Source organism: Drosophila sulfurigaster, chromosome X (assembly GCF_023558435.1).
Source record: "Drosophila sulfurigaster albostrigata strain 15112-1811.04 chromosome X, ASM2355843v2, whole genome shotgun sequence".
NCBI lineage: Eukaryota > Metazoa > Arthropoda > Insecta > Diptera > Drosophilidae > Drosophila > Drosophila sulfurigaster.
Window position 1 is genome coordinate 14,442,727 of NC_084885.1, and position 26,411 is coordinate 14,469,137.

Sequence of the window (26,411 nt, forward strand, 5' to 3'; positions counted from 1 at the left end):
ATGTATTCTTGATCAGCGTCATTGGCCAAGTCTGATCGTATGAATACTTATATCTCAAAAATTTAATAATAGGTGTTATTTTGAACGTACATACAATAATAAATGTTGTTTCTATGATTCCTAAAAATTTGGTTGCGATCAAATAAAAATTGTAGAAGGTTTTTTTGAAATACTTTTGTATGTGCTTTGGCTGAAAAACTACTATATTTTGTACTCTACGGTGTATTTTGAATAAATATGAATATGGTACCAAGTTTAGCCTTTAGTGAAGTACGATGCATTCATTTTTATATTTTAGGAATAATACCGCAACGTTTTCCTTTTATTCCAATTAGGTAACGGGTATCTCCCAGTCGAGCACATTTGACCGTCGCTTTTTGTTTGGCTTTTTATAAAATTGTTTATTTTTCTGTATAAATATTTTTGCTTTTTACTTAAAGCTCTAGTTTAATTTTATAATAATCAATACCTTTTGTTCTTGAGATATATTTTTGCTTTGGAGTTTAGAATTTTTATCATAATTCTTCCAAATTTGTAATTTCTTTGCTAAATAAATCCATATTATTTTGATGTCTTTATAAAAGTATTTGAAAATCTAGCAAATACATTTATTTACAAGTCTTTGGATGCAAGCGCCAAACTAACGAAAGTAATCGCTACTTAAGTTGCTTTGCTCAAGTTAATAGAAGTTAGAAGACGTAAGCAACAGACAGCAAAGCCAACTGGGAGCGAGTCGAGTCGAGTTGAGTTGAGTCGAGTGCTCAATGCAATTAAAACTCTTGTATTTAAATAAATAAATAAATAAATGGAAAGTGAGATTTAGTCGAGTACGCTCGCTCTCATCCCCCGGGGTAAGCGATGTCTGTTTGTGCGACGTGAGTGTGTGTTTCCTTTGCTTGTTGGTTGGCGATCCAACGGAGGAGGAGGAGGAGGAGGAGGAGGAGGAGGAGGAGGAGAAGGAGGAGCACTTGACTAGGCGAGGACACGCGTTAAATTGAGCCGCAAGCCAGGTGCGAGGCAGAAAAACACGGGAAGCGAAGAGAAGGGAGATGCGATTGTCACTTGTGGCGCTGAAGTGGAACGACTTTAGCTGTTGCAAGGCACTCGCAATAGGATGCGTATGACGCTTGGACCAAATGCAGACAGACGGAGGCAGCGGGAGGGAGATAGAGATGGGAAGGCAGCTGCAGCCTCGAGAATGTGGCTGTGGAAAAGTTGAGGCTGTCATGTGGCGACGATGGCGATGGCGATGGCGATGGCTGCTCCCTTGTTGAGTTTGTTGCTTGTGAATAAGTAAAAAGGCGCAAATTAAATTTGAAATTTGTTGGCCTGGCTTCGCGACTCCGACACCGGCTCCGACTCGGTGGCATGCAACAGCGGGCCGATGACTTCTTCCTTGCTGGGTCAACGTGACGTATGCGCAATGCAAATACTCACAACGAATTTGCCGCTGTCTGTCTGCGGTTGTTAACAGCGATTATCGCCAATCGCAGCACAGTCAACTTAATGTATTCACTACCGAGTGTGTGTGTGTGTGTATGCATGTGTATGTGTGGGAGTTTTCTGCTTCACATTATCAGCTTGACATTTGGTCGATTTAAAAGCTGTGTACTTTTCGATAAGCAGCCAGTCTGCTGCTTAACTGCCGCAGGACATTCATTAGAGCCGCAACATCACACACACACACACACACACATGCATACACACGCTGTGTGTATAAATTTCTTCCTTTATTTATGCTTTTTTGTTGTTTTTTTTGGGTGCTTTACGAGCACAGCACAGCACAGCAGCAAATTTCTCACATCATTTTCTGCGCTTTCTTTTATATATTTTATGTTGTGTTTTTAGCTCTCTTACTTCATTTCTTTTTGTTTTGTTTTGCTTCATTTTACCTTTTGTTGCTGTTGGGGCTTTGCGACTAAAGCTTCAAGTTTGCAGCTTAGCGGCATTTAAATTATTTCAAATATTAGATAATCGCCATAATTGAATTAAATTCCATTTTATGCAGACTGTTAGTTGTCAATATTTATGTGAAATAAAATGAACACTTTAATAAGGAGTTAATGCATTTCAATTAACAATGAATTTAATTTTAATGAATGCACAATTTTAATTGATAGCAAAGTATGCTTGAACAATTTCTCATCATTATTAAAGGCTTTACCTTTAACTATTTGATGTTTAAGTCGAAGCTGAATCGTAAAGTGTATTTAAAGTTCATCATGCGTGAATTATGTTTTCGAAATTTTGCTATCATTTGTTACTCTACTCATTGTGGTGCGTTATGAGCATCATTTACTTGGCCAGTTTGGCCTCGCACTTTGACTTGAGGCTGCCATTTGGCATCTGCTTGACTTGCTTTGCCTTTGCCTTTGCTTTGGTAGTGGCTGTGGCTTTAAATTAAAAGCAGTAAGCAGGAAGCAAGCACTTATACTTTTGGATTTCAAAGCCTTCTGCTGCTTCTTCTTTTGCTTGGCAGTAAAAAAGCCAAGTTCCATATTGTGTATGACTTTGGGCCTGAACTCTCCGCACGCTCTTTGGCCTGAGCCCATGTTTAGTTATCAAGGTCACGCACCATTGAGCGTAATGCTCCAATCAACGTTTAGCTGCACTCCATGTGCATGATGAGACGACTGTCAGGCTCTCGCTTGCTCGTTTCTGAAGACCACACCAGCGACAGGCGACAGAGGACAGAGGACAGACGACTGAGGACAGACGACTGAGGACAGGCGACTGACGACAACCGACGACAGGCATGAGAATATTTAGCTTATGTGCTGTGACATTCCATAAATTCATAGAAATAAAAGACTTGTGCCATACGAGTATATTACACTCTGCAAGCGTGTGAGTGCGTTTTATTACACACACACACACACACACACACACACAGACGCAGAGAGACAGACTCATACTTATTTATATACACATACTTGGCTAACAAGACTTGATGATCTTATCGTTGCAGGAACAGAGAGCAGTCAAACAGGCTTCAGGATGCAGACCAACGTGCAAATTGATTCGAAAAATCTTCGCAGCAATGATGACAATTTTCGTTCACGCAGTCATCACATAACTATTGAGGTGAGTGCCCCCCATTAACTAACTGTCTGACTGTTCCGACTGCCACTTGTGGCAAACATTACGATAGCAGAAACAACAACAACAACTACAACTACGACTTCAGCTACAATTTGAACCCCGAAACTGTAGGCAAATTAGTTAATATTAATTGCACTTCAAAGTTTCTGTTTTCCCATCAAATTGAATGTTTATTATTGCCATTGTTTTGTTGTAGCTGTCGTTGTCGTTGTTGTTGCTGTTGTTGTTGTAGTAGCTGTTGCTGAGCAGCTGGCAACTTTTGCTGATTGCTGGGCGGCAACGAGAGTCAAACACTGCGTATGAGTAATGTCTGGCACGAAGAGTCTAGGAGATGAAATTTGTCGGCTTGCTTAATTAATTGGAAGGCTGTTGGGGCAAGTAAACATTTATTACAGCACACACGACGTATGATTAATTTAAGATTTCTCCTACACTAAAGTGCCTCCATGTAATAACTGAACGTACCGAAAACTTTCGCTAACATTTTCGCTTATAATTAAAGTTTACTCAATTTGAATTTAATGAATATGATGTTTTCATTGGCAAGAACTTTGTAGAGTTCGCTGAAATATCGAATTATTGCAGTTTTGAAAATATCAACGTTGTATTAAGTATTCGTTCAAATTGCATTAATAATTTTGGCACGAAAATGTTTTTGAATATTTTCGGGGAAATTTGTGTTTTGAATATTTGAGTAAATTTCATCGTATAATAATATGAAAATGAGAGATAATTCAAGGGAACCTGGCAAATTAGTGTGACAAATATGTTGCACTTAAAGTTGGCGAATATAATTTAAACATAAATAACTAATTATAAGGTACAACAATGCATAAATAAATCAAACTATTAAGATAAAGGATTTCCCTTGAAGCGAAATATTTATTTGAGTTATATTATGTAAAACAGAATGGTATTTGAATATTAGTTAAAAATATTTTGAATTAATATCCATTGATATCCAAACCATCAATTATAATTGTAATGAAATCCGCTTAGATTATTTACAAACTAATAATGCGATAAATACTTTAAACGAAATTAAATCAAAAAGTATGTTAAAATTAAAGCAACATAATATTTAATAAAAAAAAATATTAAAAAAAATAATAATTGCATAAACAAAATGAATACATAAGCTATTAAGAATTCTAATATATTTTGCAAAATGTTGCATATTAAGTCTGAAAATACGAAACTTTTTTTGAATTGGTCATTAAGTTTCGTATTTTCAGAACAAACAATAACTAATCATTCTATTTAGAGCGAAAACTTGGATAAGCAAATTCCACAGGACGTAAAAGCACAATTTAAAATGCTGCCCAAAATGTTTGTTGGGTTACTGTAATAAAGCTCGCTGATGTTGGGAGCTTTTCGCAGCTTTTGTGCAGACACCGCACAGCTGAGAGTCGACAAAAAAGTCGCTGCTCCGAAGCAAATTCAAAGTGTTGCAGAAAAGTATTTAAACAAAACTTGAAGTTTATATGTAATTTGATATATTACGTGCAAATGAATGAAAAATTAAATTCTATTTGTATCAGAAATGAAAATGAAGTAAGAAACTTTCGTGAACACTTGAGGCATGCAACAAGTGTTGACATTTCTCTCGCCGAGAGCGTAAATTGTTTGCTTTGCAGCTTCGGCGCAAGCGTTTTGCACGTACAAAAGCTTTCAAGCTGAGCTTAAAGCTCTTCACTGCGAAAGCTTTTTCGCACAGCATCAATCAGCTGCGCTGCAAAAGTTGAGGCGAATATGCCAACTGAGAACCATCTGATTTTTGTTATGTTCTCCTCGCAATTTTCTCAATGAATATAAGCGCTGCCTCCCTTCGTTCCCTTCTCCACTCCTTCGTTCGTCCGTATGGTCCAGCGAGGGCGTGTGGGTTGTGTTTTGTGTGCCTTCTGTGTGTGTTCATCAGTTGGCAGCGTCGTCGTTGTCGTCAGTCGCTGGCAACATTTTGGCGCGTGTTGACATGCAAAAGAATTTCGGTTAACGCGACGAGACGACGACGACGCTGAAGACGTAAACGAGGCGCGACGTTGACGCTTGTATTTTTTTTCGAAAACGTTAAACGCTTTAAGTTCTTTGGCATTGTTATGCGCTTGTAACACGCTTTCAATCTGATAGTAAAACACATAATAACAATACTGTTATTTGGTTTTTGTTTGTATTTTTTTTTTGCTCCGGTTGCAATTCTTTTATTGTTGTTACTGTTACTGTTGTTATTGTTGTTATCGGCAACGCGGCATCGCGGCATCGCTGTTAAAAGTATATTGTTTATGGCCGTGAGCAGAGCCAAGAAAGTAATTAAAAGATACAAGCTCAAGAGTGTATATACATATATTTGTAGTATATATATGCAATAATTTATATTATTTTTAATATTTTTTTGTTGAATGCCGGCCATTGTGTTGTGCGTGAGTGTGTGCTTGTGAGTGTGAGTGTGAGTATGCGCCGGCATTTTGCTTGGCGCGTAAAAGCAAAGCAAAGCGAAGCAAAGCAAAGCAAAGCAAAGCAAAGCGAGTGCTTATCAAGGTGCGCAATTCACTAAATCATAACTCAGCTCGGCAAACATGTTGCTGCTGTTGCTGCTGTCGCTCTGTCTGCTGACAGCAAACAGACAAAACGATTCTACCACATAAATATCTAAATATGCGTGTCACTGCGTGTGGGTGTCACTTTATCTCTGTGTATGTGTGTGTGTTAGTATGTGTTTGTATTGTGCTGTCAACACAATGGATGGCGTGAAGCGTTAAAATCTGTGACCGGAAACGGAAATCCATGTAATGGCATTTTTAATGCGCCAAATTGCCAAGTGAAATGCGTTTTTAATTTGACATTTGGCAGCCTTCAGCCTTCAGTCAGCCAACGATTCAAATGACTTTCAGTTTTAGCATCTTCTTTGCTTGGGCTAATTACAGCCACTTCTAGACATACATATAGTACATATATAATTTCTTGCATAGATAACAGCTGCCGTTGACTTGACTCCACAAATTATGATAAATATTATGCAAAATGCTTTGCTTACTCTCTTGCTCTTGCTTCTGTTTGCTTAATTAATTGCAAGCACACAAAATCCCAAGCAAACTTTTTGTTGCATACTTTCGTGCGCTCCAGGGGCTAAATTTTGTTGCTGCCTTTTTTTTTTGTGTGTTGCTGCTGCTGCTGTTGCTGCTGCTGCTGATGATGATCCATTGTTGTCTAAAGCCATAGAAATTGGCCACATTGTTAAAGTGATTAAAATCCGTAAACTATTTGGGGGCAATAAATCCAGTGAGCTGGGCATTTAATGCACTTAATTGGATTTGCAGCTACATATATGTGGTAAGCCTTGACTTTGAATTTAGCTAATTAGCTGGCAGCAAATGCGTTTGAATGCGTTTGAATGCGCATCTAGAAACCGCACTTTGTACACAAATCATTTAAGCTGAGAATACGCTCAAATTGATTACAAAGTTTTGCCTTGATTTACATTTAAAGTTCGGCGAAATTCATTAACTCTTTTGAGTGGAGAAAAGTGCGCAAAAATTGCGTTAAATTGGATATTAAGTATACGCATTTGCACAGTTTTACCCAGATTGCAAACAACGTCTCGATGGCGGTTGGATCCATTGCTTGTTTAAGTAGTTTGAGTGAGTGAATGGGAGAGTGAGTAAATGGCGGTTGGATCCAATTGCAAGTGGCATGACATTGACCTTGAACTGCTAAGGTCAAGCATTTGCAGCTTGTTGCATGCAGCAAATGCGTGTGAAGGCGGGAGGGGGGGGGTGAGAAAGCGGTCTCGGGTTTTGTATGCGCTGCTGCAAAACCAATGCCAATCAAGAGTGCGGCCCGAAGGCAGTTTACAAAAGCAACGGACGAGAGAGTGAGGAGAGAGGAGAGAGCACCTCCTCCTCCTCCTCCTTGTCCTCCTCTTTATGTATCTGTATCGCATCTTGAAATGTGAAAAGAAACCAACTGCCAATTTGCAGCAACAGCTATGAATGCGGCCAAGTTGTTCAGTTTACGCTGCCTCGGGTTGCATCTCGTCCTCGTCGTACTCAACTCTCTAGTTGTAATCACAGCGCTCTTACTCGTGTTCCTTTTCATGCCATTTTATGCCCAGCCTTAAAAGCTTGTCCAGTTGTCCAGGCTCTGGGATGCCAAGTGGCTGCTGTTCGCTGGTTTGTTTTGCAATTCAATTGCCTGGCCATAGAAATGAGGTTAGCCAATTGCATTGTGTTGTCATTCTGTGGCCACTTTTGTAATAATCTCTCACCTGAGCGGATACGCTCAGCCACACACAAATCAATCCACAATAAAAAGCGCCAACTTAATGATGATGGAGCATTCAGTTTATGCTGCAAACTGTAAACTGTTGAGATATTTTGTACGCTCAAAAGATATTCACCACAGGCACGTTTTAGCTTACCAAAGATACTCTGGCATTTGCATAGCATTTCCATTTCCTAAGCAAACCACACACACACACACACACACACACAGAACTTTCTGCATTTTCTCCATTTGCTGTGCTTAAATTACAAAAGCGAAGTTTGCTCTCATTTATGCAATTTTCCAAATAATTAGATGAAGAGTGCAATTTTTTTTTTGGTTTTAACTCATTTATTTTCATTAGCAGCACAAATTTACGATTTTTAAGATTACTTTTATTTCAGATTTTCGATAGAACAAGTTTTAGGTGATAGAAACAAATTCAATTAAAGCTACATTAAAGTGTTGTTGAAGAGAAATAAATATTAAATATGAAAATCAAGTGTATTGAGAAAGAAATACATTTTAAGTATTTAATGAAACTATGAAATTAAATGTTGAATGGTGTACGATACAAATAAATGCAGAATATTTTGTTAAACGATAAATTTCTAATTTTCAAAACAGCATGAATTAAAATTGCATTGCTTGTTGTGACAATTTAAGTACCTGAATCAAAACAAATTTAAATGACAGCAATCAATTAAACGACCATTATTAATTGTACGAGTTAGGAAATTATGGATATTTATATGCTGAAACGAATTAAACAAAATTCGTAAATGAATTTATTTCAAGACTATTTTTGATCTTATTCAAAATGCTTAGAGACATTTGTATTTCGCTGAAGTTTAGCAAATATTAATTTTATGATTCTTGCACTTTTACTCCATTTCTTGCTTATTGTTTGAATTGGATTTTATATTTCTTTTTAAAAATTATTTAATTTTAATAATATTTATATTTGTTGCTTTTTGAAACCATTTTTTGATTTATATTTATATTGTTCTCAAATACATTTTGTTTTATTGATTCTCTTATTCTATTGTAGAAATATCCTTTATAAAATTCATTGTTGCATAATTGCTTATATTTAGGCTTTTTCTTAGACTATTCTTGATCGAATTTAAATTAGAGATATTTATATTGTGTTCAGAAAATATTGTCGTAAAGATTGTTTCCTTTTTGCAAAAATTCAAAAATAAAAATCTTCTATAAAATCCTTTTATTTTATAATCCGTTGTTGCTTATTCTTTGTATTTACATTTTGAAAGCTATTTTGTATCACATTTCCTAGCCCATTTTTTAACTTATTCAAATTGTTTTTAGATATTTATATTGATCAAAAAAATACTTTTTTAAATTAAACTTTCTTTGTTGCTATTAATTTGTATTTTCATTCTCTGGTTATTTTTGAATATATATGTTGCATATGTTAGTTTCTTACTTTTCTTGAATAGGTATTTTCTTTAATCTATTTAAATATCTTTGCTGCCTATTATTTGTATTTTCGTTTTCTGTTTATTATTGTTCTGTGATCGGTATCAGTTTCAGCTGATATTCCCTCCCATATACAAGTATGTACATATGTATATGAGCTATTTTGAATGCTGTCGCAATCATTTGGCTAATATTCGCATTGAAGCAGCTGTAACAACAGCAGGCAGAGTTAATAGAGCCATCTGGTTGCCATTGGTTGCCATCATCATCGCCATCATCATTATTGTTCGCTTGCCCATTGTTTGTATCCGTCTCCGCTCTCTTTCTCACACCCTCCCTCTCCCTCTCCCTCCCTCTCTTTCTGTGGAGTGGTTGCTGTGCACAGCGAACTTGCGAGTCCAAGTTAAATTGGACATAAGCATTTAAGCAAATAGCGCGAGCACCGCAAAATACAAAGCAAAATCAAAAGAAATTGTTTTAAATGGTTCTCTCTTTGGGTTTGTGAAGCTGCTCTTGGGATGTCGTTGTTATGGCCGGGTCACTGACTGCCCCCCTATAAAAACATAGCTATAGTTGTGTGTAGGAGTGTGTGTGTGTGTGTGTGTGTGTGTGTGTATGTGTATTGCAGGCACTCAGCTTGATTATCATATTACATTTGGTTCTTTTATGAGAGTTTCGCTTTTGTTCATTGTTTAAGCAGTTTAAGATTGTTTTTCCTCTGCGCTCTTGCCAAGGTGTTTGGTAATACAGTTTAGTTGATTTGTTTGCATTGGATTTGACTGGCACACCCAACACACACAGCTAACACACACACACGCATACACTTGCACACTTAGTTTTATATAGACGGTTTACCTAAGGCTTAAGCTCGAATGCCCACAACCGCAAATCGAGTTAAAGTTGCAAATTTTCTGGGCTTGCCTAAGGCACACACACTCACATACCCCAAACACACACACACACACACATTTACACTTGTGTATTATAGTGTTTGCGTAGCTAAAAGATTGTCCCTTCAGAGTGTCCATATTTGTGTTGTTCTCGCTGTTGTTGTTGTTGTTGCTGCTGCGACGCCTAAAAATAAACGGTCCGAACGAGATGAGCACCAAAATTGACACAAAAATATGTGTGCCAGGCTGTGTGTGTGTGTGTGTGTGTGTGTGTGTGTGTGTGTGTGTGTGTGTGTGTGTTTGTGTAATTATGTAAGCCACTTATGAGAGCTGAACTTTTAATGCAGTTAAAACTTGTCACTATACCTCGCCAAGTATAATCGTGTTGATTATTAAACTGCGACAGCAGCAAGGATAACAATGTCATAGTTAATAACAAAACACCCTGGCACACACACACACACACGCACACTCATACACACACTCACACACACACTCTCGCACTCACTTACAGCTTGTCGTGGCCATATGTCAGGGCAGGGCCAACGCCCAACATCGACAACAACTTGGCCACAACTTTGCACAGGCAATAAAATATTTTGTAGCATACTTTTTGGCTTAAAGTGAAGGCAGGAAAAATTAAAGCGTCACTGAATTAAACTTGTGTGTCAACACTTTAACTTCAAGCTCACTCTATGCAGAAATTTCAATGAACACACAGTTTTGTGTTTGCCATTTATCGCCTCCTGTCCAAATGGAATTTAATATCCTGTCCAAGGCATCTGCAAGCAATGCCTAAAAATATCCATATAAATTGCATAGTTACTGCAGGGATTTCACTAATCGTTTATCCTAGCTGTAAAACTTTACCAAAAACGATGAAGAAAACAATCTTTAGCGCTCTGTGTAACACGAGACGCGCTACAACTTTCTTCAACTTTCACGAAATGTATGCAAGCAAAGCAAAAAAAGTGGCTGCAAACAAGTCTTCAAAGTGTTTTCAATTCATTGGAAATATTATATGTAAAATGCCTCAAATAGTTCAGTGGGTTTGGTTTCTAGGTTTTGTGTTTTGTGTTTAAGTAATAACAAACTTTTCATACACATTTTTTGTTGTTGTTGTTGGCTGCTTTTGATGTTTCAAGTGGACGTTGATAAATGTGTGTGGTACCTTAGTTTTACATTTAAGATCAAATCTTTTGGAGACATTTGGAATTTAACAATTACACTTAAAAAGAGAGAGATGACAACGAAAATACTTACAAATTTGTTCTTTATTTAAAGCTGAATTTAACAAACACACTGAATATGGCAGACGAATGTCTGCAATTAAATTTCCTATTTCAAAAAATATATTTTATTTTTATAAGCTCAACAATTTTACTTAATAAAGGGGCAACTAAAATATTAGATATGTGATATTAATTAATTTTAGAAAATCTTATCTAATCTAGAGTTTGATAAAAGTAGAAAAAAAAATTTAACAATTCAATTTTCTTCATTGAAACTTATTCGATTTAATCGAAAATGTCTTATTTTTTAATCTAATTCTTTTTCATTTTTGTTAAAGTACTAAATAAGCGAGACAAATTAATTTCAAATTATCTTTAGTTTATTAAATAAATTTATTTAATATAATGTTTTGCGAATGTAAAAACAGAATTACCGAACATAACTATACTGGAAAAAAGAAGAATAAAAATTGTCAGTAAATAAATTTTTTATTTTAAGGGGCTTTCATATAAAAAAGTTCTGTTTTTTTTAATGTTAATTTACTTTTTTGAAGTTTTTATTAATTTTTTGTATATTTGGCAACAGAGTAAAATAGAGTTTGTTAATCAACTTCCTATTTAAATTGGTCAAATCAATTTCAAATAAATATGAGTTTTTTTACATTTACCATAAATATAAATTGTCGTTTATTTATTTATTTATTTTAATAACATTTTCTTTTAAATGAATTAATACTGTTCTATGTTAAATAAAAGGAAAATACTTTTAAATCAATTCATTTAGATTTTTATAAATTGAAAACTACACTAAATAAAAATATACTGATTGGCTACTATTAACTTTATTATATGAAATGACTTTTCTTTATTATAGTTTATTAAAATTTAACTACACTAAGAATAGAGAAAGAAAACAATTTCTTATTAGAAATTACTTTTAATTAAATAAAATCAAAATTGAGCAACTACACAAGACAAGAGTAGAGATTGTCAACAAATCGATTTGTTTAAAATTACTTTTCTTATTAAATGAATTAATTCTGATTTTGTTTTCATGGGAAATCAGAGACATAGATTCATTTGAATTGCTTGCTATATACTATATATGCGATGCGATGCGATTCGATGCTGTGTATAAACACATACATATATATCAATTGTTTTGCATGTGTCTTGCCACCACCATCACGTTCTAAGGAGGCCGCTGCGTTTGCCGCACACAAAAGTGTATACATAACAAACATATGTACATAGATATCTGTATATATATATATGTATGTGTGTATATGAAAAGTTGTGGTCATCTATTTTGTCTCGGCTAAGGACGCAGGAGTCGCATTGTCTATGTCGTTCATTGTTCATTGTTGTCTCGACTATCTCGACCTCTGTCTGGGCCACCTTCGCTTCTGGCTGTTGCTTCGTTTCGACGTTCGACGTTCGTCGTCATCATCATCTTTGTTGTTGTTGCTAAGCGTTTGCCCATTGCAGCGACCCTCGCCTCCCCTTTGGGCCAATGTAAACAATTTAATTTGCTTAGTTGGCGTTATATTCGCCATCAATAAAAAGTAGCCCACAAAAACATTCGGACGGATGGAGGGATTCGCCATCAAAAAGAAAGGTCTTGACACGCCATGCAATCCCATAACTGTAAGTCTCTCTCTGTGTCTGTGTGTGTGTGTGTGTGTGTGTAAGTGCCGCAAACAATGACTATCGATAACAGCGAGGCACATCTTGGCCTTGCATTGTACATAACATACATATATTGTATTATGCTGGCTTCTCTGCAATTGAGTGGCAAGAGCTCACTTGAAATAAATCTAAGCAACACACACACAGACACATACACACACACACACACACACAGTTATACATAGCAAGATATTGTGTAGGCGCACATTAAATCGTTATGGACAACGCCTTTGTATTCGCTCGCTTCGCTTCGCATCGCATCGCCTGTTGCCCCGTCGTTGACCGAATTGTAATTGTTAATCTTCTGCATTGATTTTCCGCCCTTTGTTTGATATTTAAGCCAGCGTCGACGTCAACGTCGAGTAATCGAATTAACGCAGAGCTCTGATGAAGTGGCACTTCAGTCAGCGACCTCAATGCCTGGTCGCTTGGTCGCGGTTACAGCTCTCTCTCTCTCTCTCACTCTATATCGCTTTAATTGCAGCCAGTCGATGGGCAACGTTGCGTATGATTAACACAACAACAGCAGCAAAGCACACACACACACACACCATATGAATACATGCATGTCGCCCTGCGGCAAGAGTTTGTCATTAAGTTTACTGACACCAAAACGAAAGCCAACAACTTCATAAATAACTTATGAACTTCTTCCGCCTCGTCCACGAACTTTTAAATGATCGCACATAATGAGACAAAAAACGTTTACAGCCGCTCTGTGTGCAATCGATTGCAATACGTTGGCCAGGCCATAAATTTTGTTAAATGTGAGCTCCGATAAAGCCACCATAGAAATGTCGAACGACACTAAATGCATTTGCTTTCATAGAGAAAAATTTATGTGTGCTTTTTATGTGATAGACTAAGATATCATTTTTTTCTTTCGGTTTCTATGTTCATTAAATTTTTCTTTAATTCAATATATCCATTTTATCACATATTTATAACTTCATATTTTCAAGCGATTTAGTTTTCATTGATTTGTTAAAAGTCTAAAAAAAATTTTCTAAATGGTATTTAGTTTTTATTAAACTTGCATTTTAATAGCGTTAATTTGTACTTATTTATTAAAAACAGAGAGTAAACAAATACATATTATTAAAAATAACATTTTATTGGAAAGCTTATGTGAGGGAAAACTTACAAGGGTCAATGTTCAAATATAAGAAACAATACAAATCACAAAAAAAATTTGCTGCTTTTTTTTAATAGATTCGTATAAATATGAAATTTGTCCTAAATTATATCAATTAAGCTACTGTTTGAATTAAAGATATCATTTTTATTATGCATCATTAAGATATTATTTTCAATAAATTGTTAATTTGTATTTATTTGAAGAAAATTAAAACAAGTTAGAAAGCTACAGTCGAGTGTGCGCATTTTAAATAAATGTAAAACAAAGACTTAAAAATTCTTAAATAAAGCAAAGGCTATATTTGATATATTTATATATGATACATAGTGTCAAAAAAATTATAGCTCCATCGCTTATAGTCTCTGAGATGTAGGTGTTTATGCGGACTGTTCGTCTCGGATGTTGACGTTGATCAATATATAGTATATATTTCTCTTTGTGGGGTCCTTCTGCCTGTTACATACATTACCTACAGTCACAAATTATAATACCCTTCTACCGTATGAGTAAATGGTATAGAAATTATGTTGAATGCGTTATATTTGAAGTAATTGATTTTATTTAAGTATTTTCAACTTATTTTTCGAATTTATTGCTGATGTAGTTTTGTATTCAATTACTTATTTTTCTTAAAAATATGCACAAGCGAAGTTGCTTTTATTTTGTAGAGTATTCTTAAGGCTGTGCAGCCCGCATGTGCGATTAAGAATGTCCATTTAAATTAACTGCTGAATATTTGATGGCTTGGACAGAGCTCTTGGGAGATTCTTTTGTGTGGGTGTGTGGGTGTGTGTGGGTGTGTGTGGGTGTGTGAGTGTTGTGTGTGTGCTTTCGGTTAGTTTGATTGAGTTAAGAATGTTGGCAAGGACATTGTACCAACAAGTGTAGCTTTCTTGTACCACATGTAATACACTGTCTAAAGATGTCGATTTGGGATGGGGATGTGGGATGGGAAGGGGAGGGGGGATGTGGCGCAGGGCTTTGATATATGCGCATTTGCCGACTTGACAAGCTTATCATGAATCATTTGGCCAAATCATGAATAACAAGCAATTATGCGGGTCGATTCAAACGGAGAATTCGCAATCTCTAAGGAATGCAAATCGACAAATCGCCTCAGCTTCAAGGTGTTTCCAATGTTCCACAGTTGTCTAAGTGTGTGTGTAAGTGTGTACGATAGTACGATAGTATATGTGTGTGTGTGTGTGCTACAGACAGCTGTCAGCTGAGCAGCTGGAACTGATTTATGCATCGCATATCCCATTTTGCTCTTAACCCAAGCGCGCTCTCAGCCTCAGCCTCAGTCTCTGTCTCAATTTTAGCAACAGACACAAAACTTGAGCGTTCAGCGTCCCTGCAGTTGTCTTCCTTCCCCCTTTGTTCCCACCACCGCATCTTTGTCTTTTTCCTAGAGATCAAAGTCACTGACAAAGTGTAAGAGGAGGAGCGCAGGAATAGGGGGGAAGGAGGGAAGGGGGAAGCTTCATGTTACTAGCTGGGATTCAACTTTTTCGCCTTTGTCATAAGTTGTTTAATTATGTGTGCAGAGCTTCGGCGTTTTCGTCTTCGTTTTCGTCTTCGTCTTCGTTTTCGGCTTCGTTTTCGTATTCGTCGGGGGCAGCAGACGAAGAAGAAGTCACCTAATAATTCATGCTAAATGCACGCCCCGCTCTTTAAGCAATTTCATTTAATTTTCATTAGCGAAAGCCGCAAATTGGTAGCAACACAGCAGCCGCTGCCAAGCAAAAAAAAAACTTTTGGCCCCAACATTTTTCATTAATATTAAAATATTCAAATTGTGAAAAAGCCGTCAGGCTTCAGTCGGGTTAAAGGGATGGCTGCTGATGTGGATGCCGAACACCAACAGCAGCAACAACAACAACAACAACATTCTCTTGTGTTCGTCATGTACAACAAGCGGTTAGGGGCGTGTCCCTTTTACGCCCCCTTTCGCTCACACACATATTCAGCGAGTGCGAGAAATTTGAAATTCATAGATTGTTGTTGAGCCATTTTGGTGGGTAAATAAATGCAATTATTAGTATTTCCGCGATGAACATTTCAATTAGGGCACAGAAAAGAGAATACTATATATATTCGTTTATTCGTACCTCGTTTATTTCGAGTCCATCCAGCCTAATTGAGCATCCTCGGCTTAGTCGTTGCCTCTGTTTTTTTCTCTTTTTGCTGGACTTAAGCGCTCCAGCCTCCACTTTCATTGTCAGCAAATTGGCCAAAGCTTAGGCGGTTGCTTTAGTGTCGATTTTAATTAAGCGACGACGTCAACAGAATTTCACAATTCCCACAACACTCACTTCCTCGTTTCCTCGCTTCCCCCTCCAAAAGACGAAAAAGCCGGCTGGGCAGCCTATCAAAAAAGCAATGCGAGTGCCCCCGAGATTCGTAGCACTGGATCGAGCCTTGTGCTGAAATCCTAGCGACCCTGGCCATAAATCAAATAAACGCCAACTAAGCCGAATCAGTAAAAAGAAATATCAAGCTGGCAATTGAACGTAAGCTCACACCGCACACTTGATGCTCTTTCTCTCTCTCTCTCCTCTGAACATTTAAAGCAGCCAAGATAGAAATTTAAGAAGTTGAAATATTATTTTTGTGGGTCTAAACTCTTTGTTGGTTGCTTATTGAAATTGAAATTTTATTTATTTTTATTAAAAAACATAATGTAGACTATTTAATTGTTTTCACAAATAAAATTATACCGAAATAATTATTTTATTTTAAATTTTTATTAAAATACATATATTAATTGTGTTAAAAATTTCTCCATTTTAATTTTATTCATAAAATTTAATTTAACATAACTTAGACTTTTTACTTGTCTTACTTAACTAACTAACTTTATTAACTAATCGTATTTTGCATTCTTTTTTTGGTTTTTCTAATCAGAATACAACAAGCAAAATACGATTGAAATTAAAAAAAAAATTGTTTTTGGATTGAAGACATAATCAATTTATTTTTTATTAAATTTTATTTACAAAATGTAATTCCTTCCATTAAAACATAAATATTTAATTATTGTGCAAATTAAATTGCTACAAAAATATTAATTTTCTTTGCATTTTGTATTTTATATTAAAATTATGAAGCTTATTGTTTATCTATTTTTATTACCTAAGCTGAATCTAATTGTTTTTAAATTACGACTGAGCCAACTTACTAACAAATTTTATATTTTTATTAAAGTATTTTCCATTTTCTACTCAATTTAAATTTATAACTATTCATCTTCATTACGCATATATGAATTGTTTATTTTTTTCGTGTTGATTTGTTATTATACAATAATGGAGTTTAATTTACGCTATTTTTAAATCAATTTCAATTTTCAAGTTATTAATTGCATCTGCAGCAAACTTTATAAGTGAGTTATCAAACCCAATTTGTATTGTTTTCTGATGGACCGACAACAACGCAGTGCAAAAAAAGGTGGACTGAGTGCTTAGTAGACGCTGTTTTGCTGCTGGCCACGATGTGTACGGTGTGTGTGTGTGTGTGAGAGAGAGTATATGTGTGTGTGTGTGTGTGAAGGTGTGAGGGACAGGACTACGTTTGGCGGCATGTCTCAGTTCACGGTCAGAGCACATGATAAAAATTGACACCATTGGCCGGAAGAGCCACTTCGACTCTCACTTGGCTAGCAGCAGCAGCAGCAGCAGGCATTCATTTAGTCAGTCAGTCAGTCAGTGAGTCATTCATTCAGTTAGTCATTCATTCAGTTAGTCAGTCAGTGGCAGTCAGTGAGGCAGTCAGTGAGTGAGGCAGTAAGTATTGTGAATGGCAACTGTTGGGACACTAAAAAGGCCTCGCCTGCGTTTTGGCCTGTAATAAAAATGTCATTGCATTAGTGCGAGTGTCTCGCAAGTGTATGTGTGTGTCTCATAGAGTGTCAGAGTGTGCGTGAGTGTGTGTGTGCGGGTGTAATAAAAGTTTAGTATGTGTCACATTGTATGCTATATCCTGCTGCTGATGTTGTTGTTTATAACCTCTTGTTGTTGCTCTTGTTGTTGACCCCACATGCATTAGCTTCTAGACCGGAAGTTGGCACTTTACAGCAATGCGCCTCTTGGACATTGTGAAAGGCTTTAGAGACATAGAGAGAGGGAGAGAGAGAGACATGGCAATATTTTGCCATTTGCCATGCAGATTATGGCATTGTGTGTCCCCATTTGCAAAAGCATCATCACACACTCACAACTTCGGAGTCAGCACACAGTTATTCACTCCGCATTTCGTTGTTGTCCTCAGCTATCCTTGTTTTTCTCGCATTCTCGTATTTGTTTTGTCCTTGAGTCCACGTGACCGTCAAAACGTCTGTTCAGCTGTCCATCAGAGCGCGTCTTTCTCTCTCTCTGTCTCTTGCTGTCTGACTGTCTGTTAGCGACATTTGCCTTGATTGATTCGATTTGACTTAATTTACGCATATTAATCATACGCCCCGTGGCATACCCAACCAAATAAACCAAATCAAAGCAGTTGTAGAGCGCGAAACGCAGTTAAATCAACTCTCAAACTTATTCGAGGCAAAGCAAACAACATCTCACTGCTCCCGGGGCTGCTGCGTGGAAAAAGTAATTATGCATAAAGTATACGCCAGGGTGGCCGGGATGCAGCAGCAGGGGCAGCGGCAGCGGCAGCAATGTGAGTTCAACGTCTGCGTTTGTCTTTGCCACGCTGTGAAATTGGGGCACGTCGCATAGGCCTAATGAGTACTAAGTACTCGGGTACTCAGTTGGCCTAGCTGCTCACTGACTCGACTTTCAGTCTGCGTCGCTTTCCACATGGTGCTTGCCGCTTGCTGTCTGCCGCTGCCTCCCTGCCTCCCTGCTTGCTTCCCACTTGCCACTTGCCACTTGCCGTTTGGCGTTATTTATTGATTACGTGTCATATCACTCATACGCTCCGTTATGTGCCGCTCGGTTTCGCTTCGATTGAAATGTAACGCAAGTGAAACGTGCCATAACACAGAGGCGTCGATGGCGATGGGTTATGACGGAGGACCGAAACTTGTGCAAATAATTAAGTGCGCTTAAGTGATTTGCTCGATAGGGACACAGCATATAACTTTGACACACACACCGAGGGGATGGGGAGGGGCAGCTGAATGGCAGATGGCATCACAGAGATAGATGATGACGATGACGATGACGATGACGATACAGCCAGCGGCACAAATGGGTCATCAATTTTGTCTCACAAATTATGTGACTGTGAATGCCGCGCGCCTCGTCGTCTTTTAACTCAGACCGATGACCCCCTCGAGGCGAAACGTTTGAAGTTCAACTGCCTTTCGCTTTCTCAGACAACACAAAAAAAAAAGAAGTAGTAACATATAGAACATCATTTAAAATTCAACAAATTAAAAATAGACACGTTTTTACATTATACAGGAAAGTCACCAGCAATTTATTGGCATTTCGCAATTTTTTCCCTAAAGTTTCCGCCTGTCTCTGTTGTCCATAAATTAATAATTATTGTAAAATGATGACACCCACACCCAATGAACTGCCTGGAAATATCATTGAAGTAGCAGTTTATTTCATTTCAAATTTACTTTTATAGTGACCTTTCTTTATGTTTTATTATCATATTTTCGTGCAAATAAATTACTATATTTTTGTCTTCAAAAAGTTGCATATTTTTTCAATATTTTCTTACTTTAAATATTCTATTTTCATATCAAATACTTTTACCTTTTATTATTTTTGTTTAAATTTAAATTCTTTAAGTAGTCTTGTTATAAATTACATATTTATTTTTTAATATAAAAGACACATATTTTTTTCGTTTTTATTTTTGGTTTCAATTAAATTTCATTAAACATTTTTGTGGAATATAAAATATGTACATTTAATTTTGACTCAATTCAAAATAATAATGTTTGTTTTATTATGATATACAAATGTATTAGTCCTCTTAATATAAAGATTTACTTTACAATGTTAAAATACCATTTGTTTTACAATATTTTCTCTATATTCAATTAAAGTTCTTTGTTTATTTATTTCATTATTTTGTTGGCTTCAATTAAAATTGTTCCGTAGTCTTGCCAAACATTTACTTTTAAATATAAAATATATTTACATATTTCATTTTTTATTTTGGCTTTCTTCGGAATAAATATATTTGTTTTATTAAAACATATTATTATTTTATTCTCTTTAATTCAATGAGAATTTCATGTTGTTATTGTTACTCTATTTCGAAGCATAATTTGCGCATTATAATTTTAATTTATTTTAATTTGAAATCCTTTAATTTATTACAGTTTCTCCCGCCTACGCTAAAGGCATAAACCTCTCATAACTACATATGTATGTATATGTATATCAATTTATAATTTATTATATAAGCAACACTGAAAAGGGGATTTTAAATCGAAATGTCTGTGAAACAAGCGAAGCATTTAATCTGTGTGTGAACGGTGAATTGGCTTGGGCAACCCTGCACTTTCATGCCATAATTAATAGCTGAAGCAGAACGAAGCCTGCTTTGGCCCAGATAAGTGTTAATTTTGAACACAGAGGACGCACAAAGGACTGGAAATTCAGAAATCAATTTGATATCTTGTCTTCACCGTGACGAGAAGGAACGAAAGGGAGAGTGAAAGTAACAATTACTTTGTGTGGTTTCCTCAGGCTGTGTGTGTGTGTGTGTGTCTTATGGGCTCAGAGACAGCAGCAGAAGCAAAAACAGAAGCAGAAGCAGCAGCTGTCTTTGATCAAAATGTGAAATTTTTCGGTTCTGTTGACTCAACAAATTTGTACGAGATGTTCAAACAATTGCTGAAGAACTAAGAACTAAGAACTGAGATGTGAGTTGTGATTTCGATTCTGATTGTGATTGTGATTGTGATTTTGAGACTCGAGATTTGTGTGTGTAAGTGGGAAAGTGGAAAGTGGAAAAGTGATTGTGGCTAGCTCTGACGCTTTGTTTGACTGCGCCCCCAGGCTCATCAACAAAATTGCAGCCACATAAATCCCAATGGCCTGCAGCTGCAGGTAGCCAGGCAACCGGGCAACCAGAGACCAGAGAACCAGAGACTTCTGGGTCTCAGAGTCTGGGCAAGGGCAATGGCAAGGTCAACTTTCCTGCTAGCCAGCTGCCAGCTGCCAGCACACTTTGCTTTGGCAGTAGTCAGTCCTTGCAACTGCCACGTTGGCAGCTTCTTTTTGAAAGCAGAGCGAGAGAAGGTCGCTTGTAAGTTACCGCAAGCTGCAACTAAGGAGCAAGGTTTCAGCAGGCTAAACGAGAACACGTTTCGCCTGCTGCCTGACTGCTGCCCCTTTTCGCTCTCAAGGTTAGCGTGGCAATTAATGTTGCAATGTCTACACACACACACACAACACAGTTACACGTGTTGTCTCCCCGTTTGGTTGTGATATTAAAAATGCATTTCTCATATGCCGAGCCGAGCGCAAATAAATATGAATAACTCAAAAGCGCATTTTAATTAACTGTCCGCCATTGTGCTTCCCAAAACCACCTAAAACCCTCTTCTTCTCTCTCTCTCTCTCTACCTTTCCCCTCTCTCACTCTCTTTGTGGTTGCCGCTGGCCTCTATTTAATGCAGCATTGTCAGCTCCCACAACAGTCAATTAAATGCCCCAAATGCAATGGCAGCCACTGTCACAGTTACACTTACACTTACAGTTACATTCACAGTTACAGTTACATTTACAGTTACAATTGCAATTGCAATTGCAATTGCAGCGACAGTTAGCTGTGGAAACTGGTTGCAGTTAAGGTAACAGTTACAGCCTAAAATCTCTGGCTAATGAAATGAAACTCGATTTGTGTAAACACGAACTACACAAATGTGTAGAGTGGCATAACAGTACCTACTAAATGTAGGCCGACATGTTGGTTGGCTGGCTCGATTAAAGCGCTGCAGTTTCATGCATATTTGCAGCTCTTACATTTTTAATGGCCATCATAAAGTGAGCACATATTTAAATGTTTATTTACGTCTGTGAGTTCATAGCTTTAACATAAATTGCATAGCTTAAAATTAAATGGAATTTAAAATAAGTATTTATAACTATTTCTTAAGTTACAGTCATTGGCCAACAAACTTGAATATATAAACAGAATTAAAGCATTTATTAGAAATAGATACAACTCTCAACTTATTTAAATTTACTGGAAAAACTTTATAAAACATTTTATTTGTGGAGAATAAAATGTTGCTTCAAGAATGTTTTTTTCTTCTACATATATCGAGAGATTTAAGAATTTATTCTTAATTTTAGCACGTTTTCTCATTCCGTGAACAATTAATTGATTATAGCAAATTTTACTAAATAAGCAGATGTGGAAATGTTTTCTTGAGAGTGTGAGTTTATAGTTTAAATTTACATAGCGAAGTAGCTCCAGCATTTTAAAATTTTATTGACATTGATAATAAGTGTCAATTCATTAAAATGTACAACTTCACATTGATTAAATATTTTATTAGAATTCACCAGAAGATATCAATTTATTTGTGTACGTTAATTGATAACTGAAAACTATATTTGCTGGCCAAATTAAAATCATTAAATAATTGCAGCATTTAATATTTTATTACAATTTAATTTAGCTACAAATTTATGTGTAATTTAAAGCTTAAAACTGCATTCATATTTAAATGGTATATATAAATATTTTCTATTAATTTATAATCAATTTGAACACTCGTAAAAGTGTGTTTGATTTCCATTGAAATGTGAATAATATTTACAGTTGACAATTCGCACAACGAGCTACAGGTTTTAGAGCAGTGAAAATCAGTTCTAATCATTTATGCGCAGGCATCATAAATTCCGCTCGATGCGTTTTTATTTGTTGTATAGTAAATCGAGCTTGCGGGCCGCATATTTCTCTAATACGCTCTGATGGCTTTTGTCATAAATTTTTTGTTTGGGGGAGCGCCATCAAAAAATGTGTCAATAAAAGTTGTGTTAATTTGTAAAACGCGCGAGACCAGAACGAAAAAGTATAGTACAACAACAATTTCAATCACTGCAAGGAGGGGAGGTGGTGAAGTGAAGTGAGTGCTCATAATTATGAGCAATGGCAAAAGGAATGCGGCAGGGCAGGAATCGACAACTTTGGCACTTTAAGTGCTTCGAGAATATTTCTCAATGTTGTTGTTGCTGCTGTTGCTTATTGCAATTTAATTAAGAAAAACAAAGTAGAACATTTTACTGCTGGCAAAGCGACTTAATAGCAGGCTGATGCGGAGGCGGGGTGGTAAATACGAGGGGGGAAGGCGCTTGGCTTTTTGCTTGCCTGTACCTAGAGGGGCAAGTGGTTCAGGAGAAGAAAAAGACTAACGAAGCGTGCCATGATTTGCCTTTGGCTTCCCGCGGTCTTTTGTTTTTCTGTGTGTGTGTGTGTGTGTGTGTGTGTGTTGGTGTGTGTCACTGTGTGAGTGCGAGTTCAAATACGAGTAAAAATTAGGAAAAATAATATACTTGAACACAATAAAGTAAAAGCAAAGCGAAAAGGAAAGCGGAAATGATGTGCGGCCATTTTGAAGAGACAAAGCCGGCGGCCAACAAAGCGGCGAACTGAAGAACTGGAAAAGTGGCGAACAGTAGCGTAGAGAAAGAGAGAGAGATATATAGAAGGGGAGGGAGAGAGGTCGAAAAACTCGTTACAGCTGCGGTTGCCCTGTCAAACAACTCTGCCAGCTAATGGTTTCTTTATTATACCCGCTGCTCAGAGGGTAGAAGGGTATGATAACATTTGTGCCTCCAGGAAATGTACTCCATAAAGTATATTGTACATATATATTCCTGATCACTGGATCGTCGTAGGTTCTCTTTTGCAATGGTTGACTATGTGGTATATTTTGAATGTAGTAGTATATAAATATTGCAATTATAACTATAAGTATTTTTTAGTATATATTGGTATATATGAAAATTGGGTATACATTAAATTAAATATACATTTTGGTATATTTCAGTATTTCTCAGCTCAGTAATATTTCAATATTCCATTACATTTGGTATATTTGTATATATAAATTAAGTATATGGTATACGAAATATACATTTTGACAATAATCAGTATTTTTCGGTATTCGAATTGGGTGCAGTAAAAATCGATTTTTAACATATTTTAGTATTTTAAGTATATAAATTTAGTATATTTTCGAATAATAGCACTCCACTTAACTTTTTTTTTAAAAATGGGAAGCAGTAACTTAGAGTCGAGCATAACCGATTGTATCTTTCTTTCATATTTTTTGTATTTCTTTTTATGCTTCCCCCCCGCTATTTTTCTTTTTACATTTTATTCACAATTTTCTTTTTGTTTTTGTCATTTTTGGAGCTTCAAGTCCATGTCAATTATTTGCATTTTGGTTTGGATTTGATGTGGCAAACAGACAGAAAGATAGACGGACGGATGAACAGTAGGCAAACGAGCGACAGTTAAAAGTGCTTCGATTGCATGCAAGAAGGCGCACGGTCTACAAATCTGCAAACAGCAGCGGGGTCAAGCACAACCAAAGAAGCGAAGAGTGTGTGTGTGTGTGTGTGTGTGTGTCGCAGCACTTGCTAGCGCATTGAGGCGCTCATGCATAATTCCCGTCGGCCGCGCTTGAGCAGAGCTCTGCTGGCCATAACCATTTGGCTGCCATTTTTAGCATGCCCGCAAAACTTTTTGCCCAGCAGCAAAATAAAAACCAAAAAAAGTAGAAAGAACAAAGTTGAATGACCACAAAGCATGCTGTTTGTTTTGTATTTGTTTGGTGATCAGAATTGATATGAAAATAATTATCGTCGCAAAATAGATTCTAAATAAAGAATATTTTAAAGAATAGCATTTATAGGAGAAGACACAGCAATTAAATTAAGTAAATAGCAACAATGTTATGTGGGACAAAAATGCAAAACTTGCGTTGTAAAACTTTATTTTGCCAGTGTTTGTTTTATGCAATTCTTCGATCAAGAGTGATCGCGTTGCTTTAAAATAATACATGCGAAAGTGCAGTGTCTCAAAAGATGGAGATGGAGGAGAAATAAAGTGAACTTAACTAACATCAAGAGAGAGTGTTGACAGAATCTGTATTTGTTGTCACTCATCCTAGTACAATTTATTTATAGTAGTTGCTACACAATTCTTAGCTAAACTACCCGCTAGTAATAATTATATTACGTGGCATTAAAAGATGGGAGCAATGCAGCAGGCGGAAGGTCGCAACATGTGTAAGCGAGACGCTTGAATTGCATAATTATGCAATGCGTTGGCGTTGGCGTTTTGCGGCCTGTGCTCTGCTGTGCTCTGCTCAGCTCCTGATTCGGATTCTGATTCAGATTCTGATTTGCATATTTTTATGCTGCGAGTGTTATTCAACATTACGCATGCGTCGTCGTTGTATGTAAGTGTGTCTGTGCTCGCTGGCAACGTTATGAATATTGCGTATTAAAATGCAAATTAAAGCCAAATTAGCACGCCTTTCAAGTGGGCGTAAAGTGCCGGCTCATGGATGATGTATGCTACACTTATTGCTGCCGTTGCCGTTGCTGCTTGTGCTGCTGGTGATGTTGCCATAGCAATGGCAATGGCTGACATGTGAGTGTGACACGAGTCGCCTTGAATTAGTCGACAAAGTCGACCGACAACTGCAGCCCATGTGTAGCAGTAAATCCCACAATGGACACTCGACTGGGGAATAAGTTCGTGCTTCCTTCCAACTCCTCCTATTTCCTTCTCTGCTGTGACAATGCGCACTTGACCGCAATCATTCAATTTCCAATTTCATGGATTGCCCCCCAATGGCAATTATGCTGCGTGTGTCAATCATCTGACACCAGCATAAATCTACTTCCTCTCTCTCTCTCTCTCTGTTGTCTCTCTTTTAAACTCAAAAGTGTGTGCTGTCTTTTTTTTGTACTTTGTGAATTTTTATGCAGTTTACGATTGTGAATGAGTTTCACATTCATTTATTTGGCACCTCGTAAACTTGACAGTCGCTCACACTCTCTCTCACAATTTTATGTTTACCACAAAACTCAAACACACATCGTTACTTATGTATGTGTTTGTGTGTGATAAAATTGTCACAAAGTGTGTAATTTATTGCCGTCGCTTTTATGGAACGGCTGGAATGCTGGCAAAAACTTTCTTAATAAGATCGATTCTAAAATTGCAATTTTTTTCATTACTTTTTTCCACTCATTAAAAGCTGCCTTAAAGCGAGTAAAGATTGTGGCAAAAGTTGTATATTATTTAATGACGATCGATATTGATATCGGTAATCACTGGATCTCACTTGTATTGGTTGGCAATCTGGTATATTTTGTACTTGATGGTGTATTTTGAACGTAGCAGTATATCAATATACTAATTTTAGTCTTTTCATATATATTGATATATGAATTGGGTATATAAATATACATTTCGGTATATGCATTTCTTTTCAGTATATAAATTCGGTATATTTTTACCTTAATACCATATATTTATAGTCGAGCATACTCGATTGCAGCTTTTTCACATTTTTTGTACTTCCTTATTTATTTATGTTAAATTAAGTTAAGATTGTGGCAAAAGTTTTATGTTTTTTTAGTGACGATCGATATTGATATCGGTAATCACTGAATCTCACTTGTATTGGTTGGCAATCTGGTATATTTTGTACTTGAT

General features: G+C 36.6%; 1 protein-coding gene across 2 annotated transcripts in view; it reads left to right on the forward strand.

Annotated features, from left to right (window-relative positions):
• The first annotated feature begins 2,968 nt into the window (after positions 1 to 2,968).
• LOC133849297 (inactive dipeptidyl peptidase 10) overlaps positions 2,969 to 26,411 on the forward strand; it is a 131,045-nt gene continuing 107,602 nt past the window's right edge. The window contains exon 1 of one of the 2 annotated variants that reach the window (XM_062285279.1): positions 2,969 to 3,084. In XM_062285279.1, coding sequence (XP_062141263.1) covers positions 2,998 to 3,084 — 87 coding nt within the window. In that variant the 5' untranslated portion in view covers positions 2,969 to 2,997. Of the gene's footprint in view, positions 3,085 to 5,388; positions 5,406 to 26,411 lie in introns of those variants that run through there. The other variant, XM_062285278.1, reaches the window with a different exon arrangement.